This window comes from Octopus sinensis, linkage group LG8, assembly GCF_006345805.1.
Source record: "Octopus sinensis linkage group LG8, ASM634580v1, whole genome shotgun sequence".
Classification (NCBI taxonomy): Eukaryota; Metazoa; Mollusca; class Cephalopoda; order Octopoda; family Octopodidae; genus Octopus; species Octopus sinensis.
Genome location: NC_043004.1, coordinates 6,603,918 through 6,626,618, shown reverse-complemented (window position 1 = coordinate 6,626,618; position 22,701 = coordinate 6,603,918). Strand labels below are relative to the sequence as shown.

The 22,701-nt window shown below is 33.1% G+C and overlaps 1 protein-coding gene across 1 annotated transcript in view; it reads left to right on the top strand.

Moving 5' to 3' along the window:
• LOC115215248 (RING finger protein 44) overlaps nt 1–14,533 on the top strand; it is a 319,144-nt gene extending 304,611 nt beyond the window's left edge. The window contains exons 5-11 of the mRNA XM_029784489.2: nt 7,180–7,342; nt 7,638–8,087; nt 8,847–8,993; nt 9,450–9,559; nt 10,323–10,407; nt 12,037–12,282; nt 12,835–14,533. Of these exons, the coding sequence (XP_029640349.1) occupies nt 7,180–7,342; nt 7,638–8,087; nt 8,847–8,993; nt 9,450–9,559; nt 10,323–10,407; nt 12,037–12,282; nt 12,835–12,897 (1,264 nt within the window). The 3' untranslated portion in view covers nt 12,898–14,533. The remainder of the gene's footprint in view (nt 1–7,179; nt 7,343–7,637; nt 8,088–8,846; nt 8,994–9,449; nt 9,560–10,322; nt 10,408–12,036; nt 12,283–12,834) is intronic.
• The last annotated feature ends 8,168 nt before the right edge of the window (nt 14,534–22,701 follow it).

The following is a 22,701-nucleotide window of genomic DNA, read 5'->3' as shown; positions in this document are numbered from 1 at the left end:
CTCAACTGTGATAGTTTACGTCAGCCTCAGGCCTTAATAATCGTTCCAAGCACTGCTACGTTTGATTATATTTATGTATATATATATATATTTTATTTATTTCACTAATCTGTTAAATATACTCACCACATTCGTATACAGATAAAACGGAGACTAACTCGCTACTTACAACAAATTGTCACCTTAATTTTTCTCTCGTTTGCTTTTACTAAAAGTATGGATCATCCCTCTTCACTCTTTTAATTACAACATTCATCCTCTTGGATGGTTTTTATGCACTTTACCACCGCATTCTTCAATGTTTTATAATCTCCTTTACATTGCCTTCTGCTTCGTCGTTTCTCCAGCTCTCTCCTAGCGCGCTATGGAGTGAAATAGTGGTGGATCAATGCTCTGCTTTGGAGCGCTCACCCTCAGCCTATACACAAAGCTTACTATGTATATATATCTATGCTAGCACTGATGAAGGGCTTATATATCTCTTTGCCAGCTTAATGCTGGAGCCATAACTGTCTTATATGTATATTGTATATCCACTTATATATAAAAATTAACCCACGCACCGTCGATTGTCTTTGTTACTTAAAAACTTCAGCTACCACCACACACGCATACACACATATATGTTTTGTGTATATATATTATAAAACCCACATCATACATACACACACACATATAAATAAAATAAAGCACTAGCTAGTGAATTATATATGATATATATAAATTAATAGCTTGGGTGGTGTGTGTGTGTGTGTATATATATATATATATATATAGGCGCATTGATTATGTTATTAAGGCCAGTATCCACCCATTCTCCTGCTACTCATTTCGAACGTATTTCCGCTATGATTTGGTCAAAATCTCCCCCTATTAAGTTCGCTTTACCATTTTCAGATTTTTCCCCCCTAGTTTTTTTCACTCACACAACTCTAAAATCCAGTTCCCTCAGTTTTTATCTATTTATTAGTTTTAGTTGGTTCACGACAATTCTTTCTTTCAGTCAGTGCTTATCAAATGATCAAAAATGGCTATCCTCCTGTTTTATTTATCTTAGTTTTCATCGTAAGCCTAGCTAGTCTCCCTCCTGACCACATTTTCTGATCTCTCTGTTTAATACTTTCCTATTAGTGTTTATATATCTGTTACATATTCTCCCCTAGTTTATCCAAGCGATCTTTCTTTTCGAGGTTTCCTTCCACATTAGAAACTCTCTGCAACTAAACCAACTTGCCTCCCATCTTTTTGTTGTTGTTTTTTTATTTATAAATAGCTTTTGTTTCTATTATTATTATTATTTCCTGCTTGATTATTGTCGATATTATTTGTATTTTTTCAAAAAATAAATCTGAAGAATTTTACTAAATTACGTAAACAGCCAGTTTTCAAAAAATAATTATCATTCTAACGAATATTTTTAATTTACAATACATAAGTATTATATTTTGTTCTCAGTGCCCTCTTCCTGACAGTTTAATTATATTTTTTTGATTAAAAGAAAAGTTATTGTAAGCACAACCCTGTATATATAAAGTTAAGTTTTGTGTTACAATTATTTGCGATCAGTGGTTTATTAATAAGATTTCAAGAAAGCCATTTTCTGAAATAAAGGATTAGAAGAAAGACAAAAGGAAAATAATAAAAAAAAAGAAACAAAACCGTAACGATGACAACCTCTTGGAAATTTTCATAGAAATGCCTTTTTAACTTCAATAAAATAGAGGAATATTAGTGGAAAATTTTGTATCAGTAGCACTGGGAGGATGGATTGGCCAAACAAGACAGAAATTTATTTAATGGCAATTTTTATATTTTTACATAGAGCCGAAAATTTCTTTCGGACTGTGCGTCAATAATTTTGCCTGATATTTAAATAAATCCAAATTATTGTTAGTATTATTAATGGTGTGCTTATGAGAGTAACTTTGGTTTCAAATAATCTTCACTTTAAGTGTTTTATGCTGTTAATTACTTCAGTAAGGCATGGATGAACGCCTCTAAATCTCATCCCTCCTTCCTCTAAGACATTAATTGATCAAAAGAAACTATTGCTATTATTAATAATAATACTAACACGGATTTTAATGTTTATGCGACCGAGAATAACTAAAAAGAAAATAGAAGATGCTTTGATATAAATTCTAAATATAAAATAAAATTCCCTATTTTATTAATAGATTTATGTCGTATGTAATATCTTTGTTAAATCTTAACTTAAAACTAATTTGCTTCGCTTAAAATTAGTTTTTCGTATTTTGCTTTACCTTAGCTAAAAAGCTTTTCGGCGCGCGCACTCGCACTTCACTCTCTCGAGTACTTTTTGTTATTCATTTTGGAATTTTAATATGGGATTCGTTGTCATATCTACAAGAGGCTAATGAGTATTTATTTATAGTGGGTGTTTCATATACTTTTTTTTTTTTTTTTTTAGATTTTAAAATTTATTTTGTCACGTATATGTGTTATATAAACACAAATTATTTATGAATATATATTTATATATATATATATGCGCACAAGCTCGCTACAAATATTAATCTAGTGTTAAATACCTAATGACTCCCCCCCCCCCATTTTAAAATACCAAAATGAAAACAATAAGTAAATAAAAAATATGAAAAATCTATGTTTATTATTATAGTAAATATATATATATATATATATATTTATATATAATCCTACGTCGGTTAAATATGCGTTATGAAATATAAAGTAGAAATCCGATTAAAGCCTTTTATGAAAAACCTGATATAGGAAAAGCAAAATAAATGAAGTAAGCCTTTTGTTCTTCTACCTGCTGGTCAGGTTTGTTAGCAACAACAATAAACATAGTCAGTCGACTTGACAATGGTCTTGGATGAGGATTATCTCCCTTACATAGCTACTGCAATAATCTCTGATAGCAAGAACTAGACCTCGGCTTTATTTATAATTTGTCCCTTTTTAAGTCCTTAAACAGCTTTGTGTGTGTGTGTTATTGTGAGGACATGGGAAAGAATATTTGAATTGAAAGGACTGGAAAATATATATTTTTCTAGCATTTAATAACATCGGTTAGTTATTAGTTTAACTTACCCACATCTGTTACCAAACCAGCTAAAAACAATCGTCCTTCCTTCCTCGTCAGCACTTTGTTTTTAAATAATTTTTATTTATTAATATAAAATAAAAGTTAGGGAGCTAACTTCTGATATTTAAAAACAATTTTTTTTCTTTTTTATCGTCAGAATTAAATTTGTTTCTGTTCTGAATGTCTGCGATTTAAGAAATAGGATCATTACTATTAATTGTTTCTCAGTAATTATATAAACATTAAATATATTCATTGTTCATAACTATTGATATAATTCATAGTACCCCCCCTTTTTTTTTCTTAATCTTGATTATTCAGAATACTTAAAACTATATATATTAAATTCTCTTTTTAGTCAGAGTAATTGAGATTCTAGCAGTGACTTGAGTTTAAAATATTTGTTTTTAATACGTATTAGATGCTAAATAATAGGTAAATTGTAATTTTAAAATTTTGTACTTGTCATGTCTGTCTATCCTTGGAAAATGTAAATTATTTTGGAATAAAGATTGTATTGAAACTGTGATGAATCTACCTTAATATTTTTTCCAACCTCTGCATGTTCTAATCTCCACAGTCTAAAATAAAAAATTTAATTACTCTCTAAAGGAAAACCAAATGGTTTTCCTATCACCCATTTACATCCTCTTCTCAATATCCTTTAACTTCATTCAGGTCAAATAAATACTCTTATTGATTTTTCTTCTCAGAACAAAGTAACTTCTGTCCAATAATTCATAAAGTTTAGAATATTAAAGAAGGCATTTATTGCTGTCATTAGATTTGTGTCTATATTTTAGAAAGCTTACTGAAACATGAAAGAGGAAAGTAATTCTTAAAATCCTTAACTTTTATTTAATTTAAAATTGGATCAAAGACCCGACTTTTCAATTTAATATTATTGGATCAAAAACCATACAGGAAATGTTCTCAAAATGGGTGCAGTTTAATAATATGGTGTTTACATTGAACTGCTGCTTTTGAGAAACATAATCCTTAATAATTTAATACATTTGAATTTGGAGATTAGATTAATATTGCTATTTTTAATTAAATACTCTTCAATCTCACATGAAGGATATTTAATAGTGCTTATATTGATAAAGCCATAGTGTGTGTGTATGTCTCTTCATATATTGGTCTTGTATATAGATGCACTCTTTCTCTGGTCTCTTTAGGTCAACATATAGCAAATGAATAAATATTTAAGCTTTTTCATTTTGTCATTGAAGATATGCTGTGTTTGCATTTGTATTTACCAAGTAATCTGTATTTTATAATACCTGTGAGATTTATAATAAATATAATATGAAAATGTCTTGCTTACAATACTTGCACAATAAGCTGTTCCTGCCATAACACTAACAAATGCTATCCTTCTAACATCAACTCTCGTCCCCCAAACATAAATGATTTAATTAAATTAGAGAAGCCTAAATTTCATTAACAGGGCTGTTCTACTTAAATATTTTTATTTAGAGCATATCCTAAAACATAGTGTTTTTGTGTAAAAAAATTTTTTTTTTTTCAAGTCATTCAAGCAAAGCTATTTGATCTCTCATAAAGTGTCTCATAAAGAGTTCATCCAATATTCAAAGCAATAAAATTAGGCCAGAAACTTTTGGCCTAATTTTTAAATATAAGCTAATGGACATGTTTTTGTGTAGTTAGTATCTGAAGAGTACTCCAAGAATTTATAAATAAGAAGTCTTATTTTCCTAATCTGATGTTTTGTTTTACAAATATATAGAATGGAAGGCTGTCACAATTTGGTATTTTTATATTTGTAAAAATGGGTACAAATATTACCCATTGCTATTAGATTATCGATATTAATTTATATATATATACATTTAAGAATTTGATTAAATTTATTTTTAATTAACTAAGAATTAAATTATTCATGTATGAGTCCATATTTAGCATTAAATATATTGCTGGAGAAAATTGTCATTATTAAGAAATATTAGTTTCTACAAATTGACTAACAACCTTATTGTTGGAGATGAAATTCATCATAATCTTTTTGAATTTATACCAATTGTAAATTCAAAATCTGGTGTTAGTTACGTAAATTTGTTTAAAACAATAAAGCCATATTATCTTTTTATATAAAAACAGTAATTCTTTTACAACTACTTTAAATATGGGTTTTTAATGAAAATGTTGGACAACCAATACAAACAAATTATGCTTAAAAATTCAAAATATATTAATAATTGTCGCTAATCTTGAGAATTTAGTGTTTTACTTGATTAATCAAGTTATATTGCCTTGTTCCTTATCGGTAGAGTTGGTAAAAAGAGGGAGAAATATAATTCTTTAATACTTTCATACAGTAAAAACTTCAGGACAAAAACAATATGAGAACAGTAGGAAAAAAGTCAAACTTAAACTTGTTCTAGACATTGAGGTGAGGCCTTACTAGACTATTTAACTTTTTAATTAATTAATTATTTATGTAATCTCCACTTAATTTCAAGTGCCATGTTTTGCATTAGTTTCTGTATGATTAGACCCACAAACTTCATTAGATCTTGGAGTTCTTTACTCTAATCCCTAAGACTATGTTCAGTTCAGTCTTAGCCAAAGAAATGCCATCTAAAATATGACACTGAAGATGAAGAAATACTTGTTCTAAATATTTTATGTGACAAAAAAAAATTGCTCAAAATTTTAAATGATATATTAGCTGTTGTAAATAATCTTAAGAATTTTAAAGTATTAAAATTTTTAGTAATTTATATGAATATCTCTATCATAGTGAATTAGCAATAATTTATTTTGGGTTTGATTCAAATGACTGTTCCTCCTTAATAAGATAATTAAAATATATATATATATATATATATATGACCTAGGTAGCTGAGTACTAGGTTAGATGTTTCATCAAAATCAATTTGATACCTCATTGTTCTAAGATTAAATCTTGAGGTATTGTCTTAGGGCTTCATGATTCCAGTTTTGATAATGCCCGCATCAAAATTGTCTCCGCACAAAAGGAAGTCTTCACTTCTTTGACCCTTTAGCATTCAGATTACTCCTCATATTTAATGCTTATTTTACTCGCATTGTTTTGAATTAATTGTGCATTATCTTGCCGCTTTGAGGTTTCAATGATGAGATTGTTTATTTTTAGAATGACATTGTAGTACAGGTGTAATAGGCTAGATCTGACTGGTTTGAGCATATACCTGGGCCTGACATTGTTGGTTTAAATGCTAAAGGGTTTAGAAAAAAAAAGAGAGAGAGAGAATAAAATGACTATTAAGAGTTTTCCAAAAACTTTTTGTGATGTTTGCAGTGATTAACCTAATGGGAAGGATAATTCCTTCCAATTGTGTCTTTTAGAACATTTTGAAAGACCTGGTAAATTTCAAATACTTAAAAATAGTCATAAAAATCAAATTGACAAAGAACAGAGGAAAGAGAGCCTGGTCAGATAAATACCATCATTTTAACATTGTTCTGTGAAATATATATCCACCTGATCACAGCAAGTGCATTTTCTACAATTTGTATGTGAGAGTGGTGTAAAATGGAAGGTTATGGATTCTACAACAAAGAAGATGCCATAGTTTTAGATTGGCAAATTTAGTTACATAATTTGAGATTGGTGGAATGTCTTGACCTTTTTTTAAGATTCCTTACTGAAATATATTTAGAAAGAAATCTATGGATGATGATGATGATTTGTGTTTATCCCTAATTAGCCATAAGGCAGTGCCCCAGTATGACCAAGGTCCTGTGATTGAAACCAGTAAAAGATAATTATTCGTCAAAAAACAATAACCAATAATTTTACCATTTCCATACAAGGACATACAAATTAATTTTACTGTTTGTAAGAGCCTACACTTTGTGGCTTGTGCATCTCCAACCTTATTCCCAGCCTCTACTTTACATTTTGATGTAAAGAATTACAAGAAACCTGCTTTTAGTGTTGAGTCAGTTGTATTGCTTCTTAAGCTTGGCTAGCTGGCTTGCAAATGTGCATTGTGCTTTATTAATATTTTTGTATTGTTTAATGGATTTCTGTTCTTTTGAGGTTTCTTTGAGATAAAATTCCAGTTTTTATTATTTTTGTTTTTCTTTTTACCTTTCAGCCCAATAACGCGGCGGCGTATTAGAGAACGAAACACAACTCAGCGCAGTGAATCACCAGATAGAAGAGCGTTTCAACCTACAGCTGCAACAAATTGCCAGATGCACCCTGCCTTACTGGGACACCAAAATCCCCAGCAACCAATTATGTTTGATTTGGAGCAGGTAAAATTTCTTTCCAAACATTTTTATGCAGTTTTTTTTCTCTAAACTTGTCTAAGTTTTACTGTAAAAATTTGAAACCTTTTTGAATTTTAATATTTTAAATCCAATAAGCGCAATTGAGGCATGGCCTGTCAACAGTATACATTTATTATGATACATAGATGACTATTTTAATTCAAATATTCTTCTAAAAACATTTTAATGAAACAGCTTATAGAATAATTTGAGTATAGATTAGTTTTAATTAATTCAATATTGTAGAAGATATTTTAGTTGAATTTTCTTTTGTTACCAGGTTCCAGTATCTGCTCCTGTAACTATTGCTCCATATGCTATTCCTGTATGTACTGGCACACATCCTAGTTCCGTGTGTACAACAGCTCACCTACCAGTGTGTGCTAGCCAGCCGACATGGTCCATTCCTCCATGCAGTGTTCCAATTCCATCATGTAGTATGCAGCACATTCCGGCCTGTAGCTTGCAACAACTTCCTCCAGGTGTAGCTGCCAGTCATCATGCAGCTCCCCCACATGCACCTCCACATCATGCTATTCCTGCTCCACCTCCTGGAACACTGCTGCATCAGAATTCTATGGCTGCCGCTGCAGCAGCTGCTGCCGCCGCTCATGCTGCTCGACATATGTCCAGTCAACATCATATAAATACAGCACCTGGACCACCACATCACCCGGGCCCACATCATCATCCTTCACAGTTTGCACCTAATCCGCAACCTCCACCTCAGGTATGTATTTACTACAATTTATTTTCCTTTGAAATTGGAATTTGTTAGTAAAAAGTGAATACACACACACACACATTGCCAGATTGTTTGATTTCTTTAAAGGTGTGGCCGCATGGTTAAGAAGTTCACTTTGCAACCATGTGGTTCTGGGTTCTCTCCTTCTGCACATCACCTTGGACAAGTATCTTTTACTATTGCCTCAGGCCAACCAAGGTTTTGTGAGGCATGGCCACAGTCCTCTGACAGAAACAAGTAAAAGATAAAAACTATAATTACAACAAATATAATATAATATAATATGACTGCTTGATGAGAACCTTGGTTCCAGGTTCAGTCCCACTGCTTGGCACCTTGGGCAAGTGTCTTCTATAGCCTTGGGACTCACCAAAGCCTTGTGAGTGAATTTGGTAAAAAGAAACTGAAAGAAGCCCATTGTATGTATATATATATATGTATGTGTGTGTGCGCCTTTGTCTCTGTGTTTGTCCCCCACCACTTCTTGGCAACTGGTGTTGGTATGTTTATGTCCCTGTATCTTAGCAGTTCAGCAAAAGAGACTGATAGAATAAGTACTAGGCTTTAAAAAAAAAAATAAGTACTGGGGTTGAATCATTCGATTAAGAAATTCTTCAAGACACTGCCCCATCATGGCTGCAGTCTGATAATTGATATTGCATAATTCACTGTGTTGTTATTGGTCTCCATATTAAAATGAATTAAGACGTTTAAACAATTTCCTTGTTTTGTTTTGTTTTGCAGCCAGATGATGATGTACAGATAATCACAGAACATCGCCCAACATATTCATTAACTACTCCTGTGCACCATGTCTCTCCTCTCAATCCCTCACCACCAATTATGCTCCAGGAACCATCAACACTTCACCCAGCAACACAAGACATTTATGTAAGTAATTCTGCAACACACTTTCAACAAGAAAGACAAACATATAGGTACCACACCAACTTTCTAGACACTAGTGGTCTGTAACCTCTTATGATCCACACTAACTTCCACTAATGTATAGTTATCCGTATTTCATTTAATCATTTAGGTAAATTTTAAATTTGAGTACTTTAGTATGTGTTGACCAAAGTAATCCTTGCTTTGGAAAAAGTCATTACTCCAAAAAGGTTTTGAAATCAATGGTTCCCGAAAACTAATGTTGTACCTGTATCCAAACTGATTTGACAGACTCCTATCAAAAGCCTTTCCATTATTTCTTTATTTTTTGCTGATTGTGATTTTTTAATATTCCTGTCTTTTGTATGAAGGAATTAAAATGTACAACTATAAAATTTAACTCTTATTTATTACCAGAAATTCTGATGTATTAGTTATTGTTTTCTCTTTGTATTGTAGGATCAGTTTTCGCGATTATATCCTCGGCGGGCTCTTAGTAGAAACCGAATGCGTGCTTTTGCTCCAGCACCCCCACCTACTGCCTACCCAGGCTTTCTACTTCATTTCTTGTAAGTTGAATGATAAAATCTTAATTAAAGTGTAATTTACCTACCATATTTATTTATATAATTTGCACTTTCCATGAAAAAAAATTGAAAAGTGTGATTTCTAAAATGTTGACTTACAGCAAGTGCACCAGTGAAGTTCAAAAAAATTTTTTTGTTTTTATTCCATTTATGATATCAGTACTTTTCAATGTATTTTATGGAGTAATTATAATAAATCAGACTAATCACACCTTTACTCTAAGTCGAAATACTAACACTCACTGCTTATTATATACAATGTGCCCTCTAATTTTTAGTAGTCAGTGTGTACAAAAATCCGATGCTGTACAAATCATCGTCATTTAACAAAATGTATGTACATAGTTTAGAGATAACGGTACACAATTTTATTTATTATTTTTTTTTTTTCTCTTTCAAAATTTCATTACTCTTTTTTGTTACTTATATAGATATGATATTTAGTTACTATCTTTCAGGCTTCAGATTTTAACCCTTTCGTTAATGTATTTATTTTGAGATGCTCTGTCTTTCATTCAATTACCTTAAATGTAACAAAGAATTTAGTAAAATAACTTAGTTATCATTCAGCTAGTGTTAGGAACATAAATTGTGACTAAGGTGTGGAGGAAGATTTTAATTCAAAACTTATAAAAACAAGACATTTGTACTCAGAGCTGATTTTAGCCAGGTTGGTAACGAAAAGGTTAAACAGATCTGCTTTCAAACTGTTCTCAGGCTCATTTTCCTCTTTTTCTATTTTTAGAGCAATGTTGGGCAACCCACCCATGCCAGCTACATATAATGTTGAACTGAATGAGGATGCTGCTGCTGAAGTGGAAAATTATGAGGTAGATTACTATGGATTATTACCATACAACTAACCTAATTATTATTAAAACTGTGTCAAATGAAAGTTCTAGAATATATTAGAACTTGAATAATTCCTCCCTCTCATTTCATTGTTGTTTTAACATCCTCTTTTCCATGCTTGCTTGGGGCAGATTTTCTATGACTTGATGCCCTTCCTGTCACCAACCATTCCTTGTTTCCAAGTAAGGGTGGCCAGACGAGTTTTTGCAGAATATTGGAAATGAATACCATTTATTTACAACGTCAAGACAAAGAAATACACACACACACACACACACACACATATACATGCAATGGGCTTCTCTTAGTTTCCATCCAGCAAATCTACTAACAAGGCTTTAGTCCATCCAAGATGTAAGGCATTAGCACTGAACCTGAAGCCATGTGCTTGGGAAGCAAACTTGTTAACCATACAGCTGTGCTTGTGCCTATTACAAGCCAGACTCATGCCTATCTGTGTATATGAAAAACTAGTTTTAAAATATCCTCTCTCTCTCTCTCTCTCTCTCTCTCTCTCTCTCTTTCAGAGGTATGGGTTATATTGCAATTATAGATGTAACCTTGTGAAACTTAATATGAGAAGGGTTAAATAAAACAATTATTTCAAAGCTGTCTGGACAAAATTCTAATATTAATTGCAACCAAGTGTTCAACGAGAAAGATGTATATATACTGTATTTGACAGCATATAAGGTTCACTTCCTTTCAAAACAACAGAAAAGTCTCAAAATATTACCCTGATCCCTATATGTGATGTTGGGCCTTCCATAAGCTTTAATTCACTAAAACCCTTGTTTCTTTGATTATGCACTGCTGAAATTAGGGTGCATCTGATACATCTGTGCAGCTTTTCTGTCATGAAATGCTATATATATTATTTCATATTAGCTGTATGATTAATATTAATTTCTGTCGTATAGCTGTTTAGTCAGTGTGTGTATGTGTGTTGAATCTTTTCTTCAACGTATAGCAAATGCAGACTGCAGTTTTATGAATAGTCACATTTTGGATCTAGTGCTGTGGACAATCCTCTCTTCTGGAGATATATTCTTATTTCCATTAGACTCTGACTGGCACACAGGACTTCAGATTACAAAAACACTATACTGGCTTCTGGCACCACTCAGTCTGTCATCATCTTCATCATTGTCATTTCACCCACTTTTCCATGTATGGGATGGGTCAGACAGTATCCATTGAGGCAGATTTTCTGCTGCCAGATGCCTTTCCTGTCACTAACCCTCATCTGTTTATAAGTAAGATGATATTTCCCTATGGCCAGACATGTTTTCATTGAGGATTAGAAATGGACACTGTTGTATGACAATAACACTTGTTTATAACTGTCATGCGCTGTCAGCACAAGACAACATCAATTCTCTCTCACATGTGTATATACACACATTCATAAGGCTTTGGTTGACCCTTGGCTATAGTAGAAGAAACTTGCCCAAGGTGCTATGTTTCTGAACCCAGAAACGTAATTGGGAAGTAAGTTTCTTAACCACACTGTCACAAATTCTTCTTCTGAAATGTATACTTCTCTTTCACTCCCCCATCTTAATTAGTTATGATTAATCAAAATTATCTTTGATTTTATTTTCTAGGCACTTCTCAATCTAGCTGAGCGATTAGGTGAGGCAAAACCCAGAGGACTGACTAAAGCTAATATTGATCAGCTAATAGCATATCGTTTCAATGCCGAGACAAGACGTGCTAACTTTGATCAAACCCCTTGCATGGACCAGACTTCTTGTGTTATTTGCATGTGTGACTTTGAAAATAGACAACTGTTACGGGTCCTTCCTTGTAGTCATGAATTCCATGCTAAATGTGTAGATAAATGGCTTAAGGTAAGTAACTCCTTTCTTGTATTTTCTTCCACCATTGATATATTTAGTAATTTTTATGTATAGAGAGATACTCTGTAACACATCTAATTAATGTATGTTACAGAAGTAAAGTTTTATATAAAATGTCAGCAATAAGTATTAAAAAAAAAAATCAACTTTGTAATAGTCTTTTATAGTCTTTTCACCCTTTGCCTGTCCAAAGTATTTTCTTAAGTTTATTGTAAATGTCCATGCCTGTTTTCAGACTCTTCTTTCATACATTCTGTGTAATATAAAGTTTTCCTTTCATAAATCCCAAGTTATTGCAGTGGTTGAAAAATATTGGGAATGTGTATCACATATGATGCATGGATACCAGAGCAATGTGTCTTGTGTATCTCATGTGATATTCAGGACAGGCAAAAGTCAATTTGGTTAGAGTAAAACTGTGTATGGTAAATTATACTGTTTAATGTATTACAGCTTTGATCTTTTATAAATTCTGTTATGAAATGAAATACTACCTCGCGTATTCCTGTGTCTTTACAATGGCTTATTGTTTTGCTTTTTCAGACAAATCGGACATGCCCGATATGCCGAGCTGATGCTTCAGAGGTTGTGAATCAAGGAGATTGAATATACTATCCCCAATAAACTATGGCAATATCAGTTTCTGTTCATAATATTTCATCTGCCTCATTACCATTGTTATTGGCAATATTGTTTGCTTTTCTACAATGAACTGACTTAACATTACTGTACAACTACTAAAAGCATCTAACTATATCTATGCCAGCAACCAGACCAGTTAAACAGCTATCCAGCATAATTTGTTTAGAAAGACAGTTTCTGGTTTACTTCAGAAACACATTAAACACAAGCATACGTACACATTAACACTAAAACATACACACTTGTGCTTCAATATCGTTTTGCACGACTCGCTACCCCCAGCCAACTCTTTTGTTTGTAATTTGCTCATCCTTGACTCGTGCGTGCATGCATGTGTGAATGTCGTGTGAGTAAGCACGCGCTACATCAGACTAAATAAAGGTATGCATCATGCATGATTGATAAAACAGATAAATAAAAAAAAATCCTGCAGTGTTGGCTTTATAACCAAAATGTGAAGTTTGTCCAACATGCTGTAATCTAAGAACTTAATCAAAAGAAATACCCCTTCCCCTCCCCCATCCCATTTCTTGTGTGGCCGTCTCTCTTTGTGAAAGACACAGCCACTTCATCTTTCTATAACTTTTTGTGATAAGTATTGCGAAAAGCAAAATGATGCAGTACCTGGCTTTCTGGATAAATGCAAGATGCAGTTATATACAAATAGCAATGGTCTTCAGTGCCTATGGAGCAGTACTTGGTTAATAATATAATCTCATACCTCCAATATGAATCTTGTTAAATCTTCTAATGTTTGGAGACAGAGAAACTGCAATGTCTGAGAGCTCTAATGTGTACTGAGCTGTGCAAACTTAACCCTGTAATAAAACATGAAAAACCTAGCCTTTGGAATATTAATGAATTCTTGGTTTTCTTTTACTTATCTCTTTGATTTCTTCTCTACTTCTTGCTTACTAAATTAGAATTAACCTCGACTTTACCAATATTTATCTCTTACCAAAAACAGCCCTGCAAGTCAATTCCCTTCTTTTTCCGAAACAACTTTATACTCGTTGCTAATATTTTTTTACAGTATTACATTAGAAATTATTGAGTTGAGAATTTCTCTGCAACTGCTTTATTTCTTGCTGTTTTAATATAATAGCACTAATTATAATCAGTTACATAATGTTCCTCCAAAATAAAAACGAAAAAAAAACAGAGCTGCTTTTACAATTAACAGCTTCAAAATTGTTTATAACTAGTTAGGAAATTGTTGGTTATAAAATTTCACTCTGTTTAGAGAATCAACAAAACTTTTTCAGTGACTTGTTTCCTTTCCTTTTGACATACACTTCATAATTAACGTGATATACCCACTGTATTCTTTCCTTATCCTTTAATATCTCATCTTAGATAAATTTCCAAAAGCTAATTCCCCCTTTTAGCACATGCTGCTCTAGTTTGGATTCTTTCATTGTGACCAGATTAAGCAGGTAGAGAACAGTCCTGCCTCTCTCTCACCCCATTTTGAAATTGTATTATTTCTCAGGAAAATCTTTTCAATGTATTCCCTATGGGCTCAATTTTTTTTTCTTGTATTAAAAAAAAAAGAAAGAAAAATCAATAAATTACACTTAATTGTTGTTAAATAAAGTGGGCAAAAGTAGCTGTTAATTGTCACCACTGGGAATATTTTGTTAAACTTGATTCTTACACATGTTAAGGTCGTCTACAATTATATCGAGTGAAACCAAGTTTTCAGAGATCCTTTCGTTGCCACATGATTTGGAACATTCTGCTTTGGTGGAATATGTGTGCTATAGAATTATTTTAGGAAGATAATAGCTATACTGGATAATAAAGTACTAGAAAACCATTCCATGCCTATCCATCTTTGTATATTTGAACATGTAAGATAAGAATGTGTGGATATATGTATCTATAATATATATGTGTGTGTATAAGACATTAAAATATATTATATAAATATTTGTTATACAAATATATATCTATATTTATTTATAAATATATATATTAATATATAAATATATTTGTTATATAAATATGTACATATTTATATATAAATGTATATGTTTATATATATAATAAATATGTATATATTTATATGCAAATGTATTTGTTATATAAATATGTATATTTTTATATATAAATCTTTGTTACATATAATTATTTATATTATATAAATATATATTTATATAGATGCACAGTGTGTGCATACATTAATCCACATAGATATACAAATAATGAAAGATAGGAAATATATTAAGAGTTTGTATATGTTGTGTATGTATGTATATGGATGTGTGTGTGTGTGCATGTGTGTACACATGCAACATAGTAATGTATATATGTGTATATGAATAAATATGCACATACATTATATATCAACTTATATAACAGCTATGGACTGAATCTTTACTACAAATGCAATTTAGGAATGATTTATTACAGGAAGATATTGTAGATTTGCAGTTTCTGTTTTCATTTATTAAAAGTTAAGTGCTACAGTAAGATTTAATTTACAATTATAGCAAATAAACATTGTTTCATCAAAATTTGTTAAAATTTTAATTGAATCATATTGTAATGTTTTGGTCCATTTGAACCTTTTTAGAATGTTCTAAATTAAGTTTCGATAGTTTTACTAATATTCTCTCCTAAATAATGGTACATAGCCCCAAGTTGTTTTTTCTTTCTTCTGAAAATGTTGACAAATACCCCTTGTAAAATATAACTGTGCTGAGATTGGCAATATCGGTGTGTGTTGGCATAGATTTGGTGATGTGCCTTCTGGTAATAAGGGTTGAATTCCTGGAAGCAGCCAATTAGTTATGAACAGTTTATCACCTGCTTTATTTAATCAAGACTTCAGATTGGGTAGCTGGAGTTATTATATATACTCATGCAGAAAATGCTCACTAACAAAATGTGCACACTTGCTGACTCTAGTTGGGAATTTCTGTCAAAGTTTCCTTTTCTTCTGTTTCCTAGGACTTTTCCTCTCCTTTTTTTTCCTTTATTTTTCTTTTTCTTTTTCCCAGTCTTTCTCTTGTAAAATTCTTTCTTCCCCCAGCTATCAACTTCCCAAACCCTGCTGCTCTGATTTAATTTAGCTGTTTGGAATGGATGCTTTAAAAAAATAATAATAAAAGAGTGTTTTTTTTTTCTTTTTTACCCCCTTTTTTTTTTTCAGTTTGCTTTAGAAAGCTCTCTGAGCTTATTGAATATTTTGTAACTTGTGAAAAAAATTTTTTTAAATATATAATGAATAAATAAATTCTACTGCGTAGAATTTTCACTTCAATGATACAGTGTGCATTTTGTACAATTGTCTTCCTTTTGTGTAGCAAATTTGCTCTTCTGAAAAACAGCAAAAAGCCTTGATTTCAATAAAGTAATTTTTTTAACTCTAAGTAACTGAATCTCTCTCTTATGTTTCCATTGCCATAATTTTTTTTAATATAGCTCTATTCTTCTGGTTAGAATTCATACATTGAAAACATACCTTTAGAATCAGTTCATTGCTTATTTTAGTTTTAAAATAGTTTTTCTTTTTTATATAGTTGTTATAACTGCTTTATTGTTAAGAAATTAACAAACAGATAGTTAGATTCCATGATGGATATAACCTACTTGAGGTCATAAGCTACATGGGGATATCAGATTAGCTTTGTTACTAAAAGAATAAGTTGTGTTGATGGGGTGATATATGAGCCCAAAATGTTAAAAAGTAACATAATACATGATTCCATTGGATGAATATCCTTTGGTTGGTTATATAGTGAAATATAGAAATGTTTCGTAGCATGTTGGGCAATAACTGAGAAATGATAGTTGATAAGGAAGGTCTCCAGATATGTGTTGGTTATTTAGTGGAACATAAGGAAAATTGTTTCTATAACATCTCTGATGATGATGCAGAGTTGTGGCTAATAAGGAAGGGTTCTTACAGGATTTTTTTTTATGTTGTTTTATTATAGTTTCATTAATAAGTGCAGATATAGCTGTGTGGTTAAGCTGCTTGATTCCCAGTCGTGGTTTTGGGTTCAGTCCCACTGTGCAGCACCTTGGACAAATGTCTTCTGTTATAGCCCAGCGCTGACCAAACAAAGCCTTGTGAATGTATTTGGTTGCAAAACTGTGTGGATTCCCATTGTTTGTGTGTGCTCTTGTCGAGATATGCGATGGTTGTAAATGAGTATCATCATCATACAAGTGGGGGTGGTTTAATCACAATCTTCTGTGAAAAACCTGTTGTTCAGCCATGAGGAAATATTACCTTTCTTGGAAAGGAGTGAGAGTTGGTGACAGGAAGGGCATCCAGCTGTGGACAATCTGCTTCAGCAAATGCCATCTGACCCATGCAAGCATGGAAAAGTGGACATTAAATGATGATTATTATTGATGAATCAAAATTCATAAAGAATAAGAAGTTAATTCTCTCAATAATAATAAAAAGGTGTATTTGCACATGGATGCTTTTCAAGGTTATTTTTCATAGTCATTATTTTCAAATCTTTGTGTAATTTTGAAATACGATACTTCATAGTGTAATATGGTCTGCAATGTCCAAGTGCCTACAGCATTTACTGCTGAAATTTCGAACTTTGGTTTAAAAAAAATAGAAGACAGAGAAAGCTCCATAATATACCAAGATGTAAGCAATTCTAATTAGTATGCGGAGTTTGCTATGGTACCTACCTCATTTCTTTCTTTTCCCAGCGAATCCCACCTACCCTTTTTTTAAATTGGGGTAACCACATCTTCTCTCCATAGCGAAACGCCTACGCTTATCCCTCTGAAATGCTTTACCTCGCAACAAAAACTTGACATAAAGCCACCTACCCCCTCTTCCCACATACATTTAGTCAGGAGTATTTTTGTTTTTTTCTTCTGTTGCTAGTTGACAACATCGCTAGTGCTGGTAGTAAGAGAATAGTAACCCAATACACAGTAAAGTGGTTGGCATTAGAATGGAATCCAGCCATAGCTGATACTGCAGCCCTGAGGCTCACCAGATCCTATCAAACTGTCCAACCCATGCCAGCATGGAAAATGGGTATTAAATGCTGATGTTACCTTAACAGAAGTAAACACTGCTTAACAAAGTGTAATTTAGTTTGATACAGACTGGAGCACTGCCTTTAGTCAAGCAAATCGACCCCAGAACTTATTCTTTGTAAGCCTAGTAGTTATTCTATGTCTCTTTTGCCGAACCGCTAAGTTACGGGGACGTAAACACACATACATATATACGACAGGCTTCTTTCAGTTTCCATCTACCAAATCCACTCTCAAGGCTTTGGTTGGCCCAAGGCTATAGTAGAAGACACTTGCCCAAGGTGCCACACAGTGGGACTGAACCCGGAACCATGTGGTTGGTAAGCAAGCTACTTACCACACAGCCACTCCTACGCCTATAATAGGATTTTTTAAACATCAAACATCTATGAGAGTAAATTAGGGATCAAAGGGACTCTGCAGGTAAAAAAATGGTTAAAAAACCACTGATTTAGGGGCTCTTTTGTTGGCTTATCAGTTTGTTGTACCTACATGTATGCTGTAGTGATCATCAAATGCCATTGCCATTCAACAGTATTAAGTCACCTGTTTGTATTTCATCCAGTGCAAGAAGAACCATAGAATCAAAGCAGTGATTTGCATACCAGCTTTTTGGAATGGTGGGACAAGACTATCTTTGAATTAAAAAAAAACCTCTGAATCCATATTGTTTTTCAGATGTCTCACCTTTAAACAAGTCTTAGTTTGGCACAGGCCATCAGTCCAATAAAGTACCTCTATTTGAGTGTATTTGATTAAAATAGAAGCACTGGCAGGCACGGGTGTGACTATGGTTAAGAAGTTTATTTCCCAACCATTGGGTCTTAGGTTCAGTCCTACTGTGTGACACCTTGAGCAACTGTCTTCTATTAAACTCCAGTCCAATCAATGACTTGTGAGTGAATTTGGTTGATGGAAACTGAAAGAAGCCCTTCATATATGTGCATGTGTTAGTGTGCACCACATATCTTGATATCGTGTGGTGTTTGTAAAGCAGGCTCCTGTGAAAAATATGTCTTGTTTAGAAACAGGTGAGGCTTGGTGACAGGAAGGACATCCCGTCATAAAAAAATCTGCTTCAAATTCCATCTGCACCATGGAAATGTGGACATTAAAATGATGATGGCTAAAGTAGAATATCAGAAATGATGACAATATCCATTCCTTGAGGTCATTTATGTTAACAATCAAACTATCACTTCACGTTGCATATTCAATGATTCTTTAAACTTGACTCTCCAAGTAGTAGCATCCTTTGGGTAAGTATATAGTCTTCTAGCAAGAAACTCCTTGTCACCAACAGAAATGGTAATTCCTGAAACTACAGAACTTCTTTATTAAGCACATAAGTCAACATGGGAGCCTCTATGTAGTTGTCTGACCTACCAATAATAGCAGCTGATTCTTCCTGAAACATATCCTATCATTTTTATTTTTTGGAAAAAAAAAAAAAAAAAAGGTGGGGTGATTACAATTGGAATGCTCGTTATAATTTAATTAGCACTGGCGTTCATTACAGTATTATGTTAATACCTACATAATTATCTACTACTTTTCCCTTAATGAAGAAGTAATTTATCTCCTTATACAAACTAAAACTATGAACCTTTATATGATTACTCATCATGCTAGCAATATCAGCTAAATCTCCTTCGTATAACACAACTATCTTAAATAAGGAAAGGATGAATTAGGTATTATAGCCCTACATTCCTTTACAGTATATCTTCAGCTGGAATGTTGTTGATCACAAGCCTTCTTGATTGACCTGGAGCAGTAGTTCACAACCATTTTTTTTTACCTATGGACCTCTTTGATTACTATTTCATTCTAGTGGGCATTTATTGTCATTTGATGTTTGATAAATATCCTTTGCTTTCTTCTTTCTTTTTTGTGTGTCTTTTCTTACAAATGATCAGCCATTTTGTATACAAAATGGCTGATCATTTGTAAGGAAAGACACACAAAAAGAAAGAAGAAAGCAAAGGACCACTGTTGAGGTCACAGAACTGTGACAAAAGAACTCTGGCCAAAATACAATTAATATAAAATAAAGCTGAAGCAAATGAACACCAAATATATAGTGTGTGTGTGTTTTTATTGGCTAAACTGGCAACATGACCATCCCCAAATACAGTAATGTTTAATAAATAGTTTTATAGGTACTTCTTTGAAAATTCCTGTTGCTTTTCATGCATTCATTTGTGTTGGTTGCAATAAACACTCTCTGAGGGAACGTGTTTCACTTGCTAGAAACATGTTGAGCTATGTAAAATGTGAGAGAAAGAAACTTGTCTGTTTCTTGCATTAAAAACCTTAGTCTTTTACTTGTTTCAGTCATTTGATTGCAGCCGTGCTGGAGCACCACCTTTAGTCGAGCAAATCAACCCCAGGACTTATTCTTTGTAAGCCTAGTACTTATTTTTCAGTCACTTTTGCCAAACCGCTAAGTTACGGGGATGTAAACACACCAGCATCGGCTGTCAAGCGATGTTGGGGGGACAAACACACACACACATATATACGACAGGCTTCTCTCAGTTTCTGTCTACCAAATCCACTCACAAAGCTTTGGTCGGCCCAAGGCTATAGTAGAAGACATTTGCCCAAGGTGCCACGCAATGGCACTGAACCCGGAACCATGTGGTTGGTGAGCAAGCTACTTACCATACAGCCACTCCTGCACCTTAGAAGCAAAATTTTTTCAGAAACCCTTAGAATATTATTGTGGATCCCCAATTTACTACTAACGTGGACCCTAAAACGTCATATGGATCCTGGTTGAGAGCAATTGACCTGGGGCTAAACAAAAGCAGTACGAGCCACTCTAACAAAGAACCTAGAAATAACCTGTATCTTTAGAGATTTCCATTGTTTCATTTTGTCATTGAATTTACATTGACTCATTTCCATGCACTCAAGGTCAACCAATGCCTTATGAATGAATTTCGTTGATTTGGCAGATGGAAACTGTGTGGAAGCCTGTCGTATATATATTTATGCAAGTGTTTCTTTGTGTTTGTTTCCCTATCACTACTGCTTGACAGTTGATGTTGGTTTGTTTACCTCCCAACAACTAAGCAGTTTGGCAAAAAGAGACCGATAGAGTAAGTGTCAGACTTAACAAAATAAATAAGTTCTGGGATTGATTTCAAGGTAGTGCCCCAGCATGGCCACAGTCCAATGACTGAAATGCGTAAATGATTAAGGTAGCTGTATATAAACAATGGGTTCCCATACGATTTCTGTCTTCCAGTTTTAACCAAGGAATTAGTCTATCCCAAGCTCTTTAGCAGAAGACACTTCTCCATGGTGCTATGCAGTAGAATGAACCCAAAATTCCAGCCACAAACAGCCTTGCCTATGTTTACAACCTAAAATATAAACCAGTGAAGACATCTATGCATGGCTACTTGACTCAATAGCTGTTTAGCAACTCTACCTCTTTTATATGCCATCTTAAATAAGTGGAAAATGAGTATACCCTAGTTAAGGCCTAGCGCAATGATATGTAATGGTTCTCAACCACTTTTCTCCTATGGACCCCCTTGGTTCATGTTTCATTCAGATGGACCCTCATAACCATTTGTTGCTTAAAAAACTTCATATCTTTATTATTAGATATTATTAGGAATTCTATAAAATAATTTATTTGGTAAAGAATAAAATATTTGAATGACACAACAATGCACTATAATACAAATAATGGACTATAAGAACTGTTCTAATTTAATCATCCATAGTCTGATATGATATTTCGGAATAAAATTCCTTCTTCAGATATCCCTAGGAATTGATAGAGTCGCTGTTATAATCGGTTTGCCAATGGCTTTTCTTTGTTTTTTCAGAAGCGTCTCAGCAGTGGTCTTATGAAACTCCTTCTGGAATTCCTCATGAGAAGTGCATGAGGTCAACCATGTCTCAATCTCGTGTGTGCTAGCAAATCCTTAGCGCTGCTTCTAAGTTATGTGTTACATGTGCAGCTTCCCTTTTTCTTTTTTTTTTCTTTTTTTTAAGTAATACATGAGCATGTTATCAAAAATTAACATACACGCATCCAGATGTTGCCAAATGATAGGTTGGTAATTAAATTACCAACCTCCAGCCTGTTGTTAATTTGGGGCCCTAGTCTGTATATGATTATAGCTTCCTTAATTCATAAATTACCCAAATTTCTTTCATTGACCTCAATTGTGACAGTTATGCTTTTGTCAAAGTATAACCAATTTATTGCACATAAATTCTAATAACAAAATCTTATATGGACCCTGGTTGATAACCACTGGCCTAGTGGTTAAGGTGTTACACTCCCAAGCGCAAGATCATGGTTTTAATTCCTGTACCAGGCAAAACACTTCATTTCACATTGCAGCAGTCTGTTCAGCTGTAAATGTGTTCCAGCTATTGCTGGGAAGTTAACACTGTGATGGACTAGCATCTCACTCAGGAGGGAGTTGTATTCTCCGTCACTTATATGCCATGGAAACCAGATTAAAGTCCAGCCTTATGAACCCTTGGGTTTATGATGGACCTAAATATAATGTCCTACAAATCTTTCATCTTTTAGCATTCAAATTACTCAGTCAAATATAATGCTTCTTTATTCACAATGTCTTAATCATGCACTATCTCATAGCCTTGAGATTTTGATGATGTGGTTGCTTATTTTTTAGAATGACATCATTAGATAGGTGTGAGAGGTTGGATCTGATTGGTTTGAGCATAAAACCAGTAGAATATTTA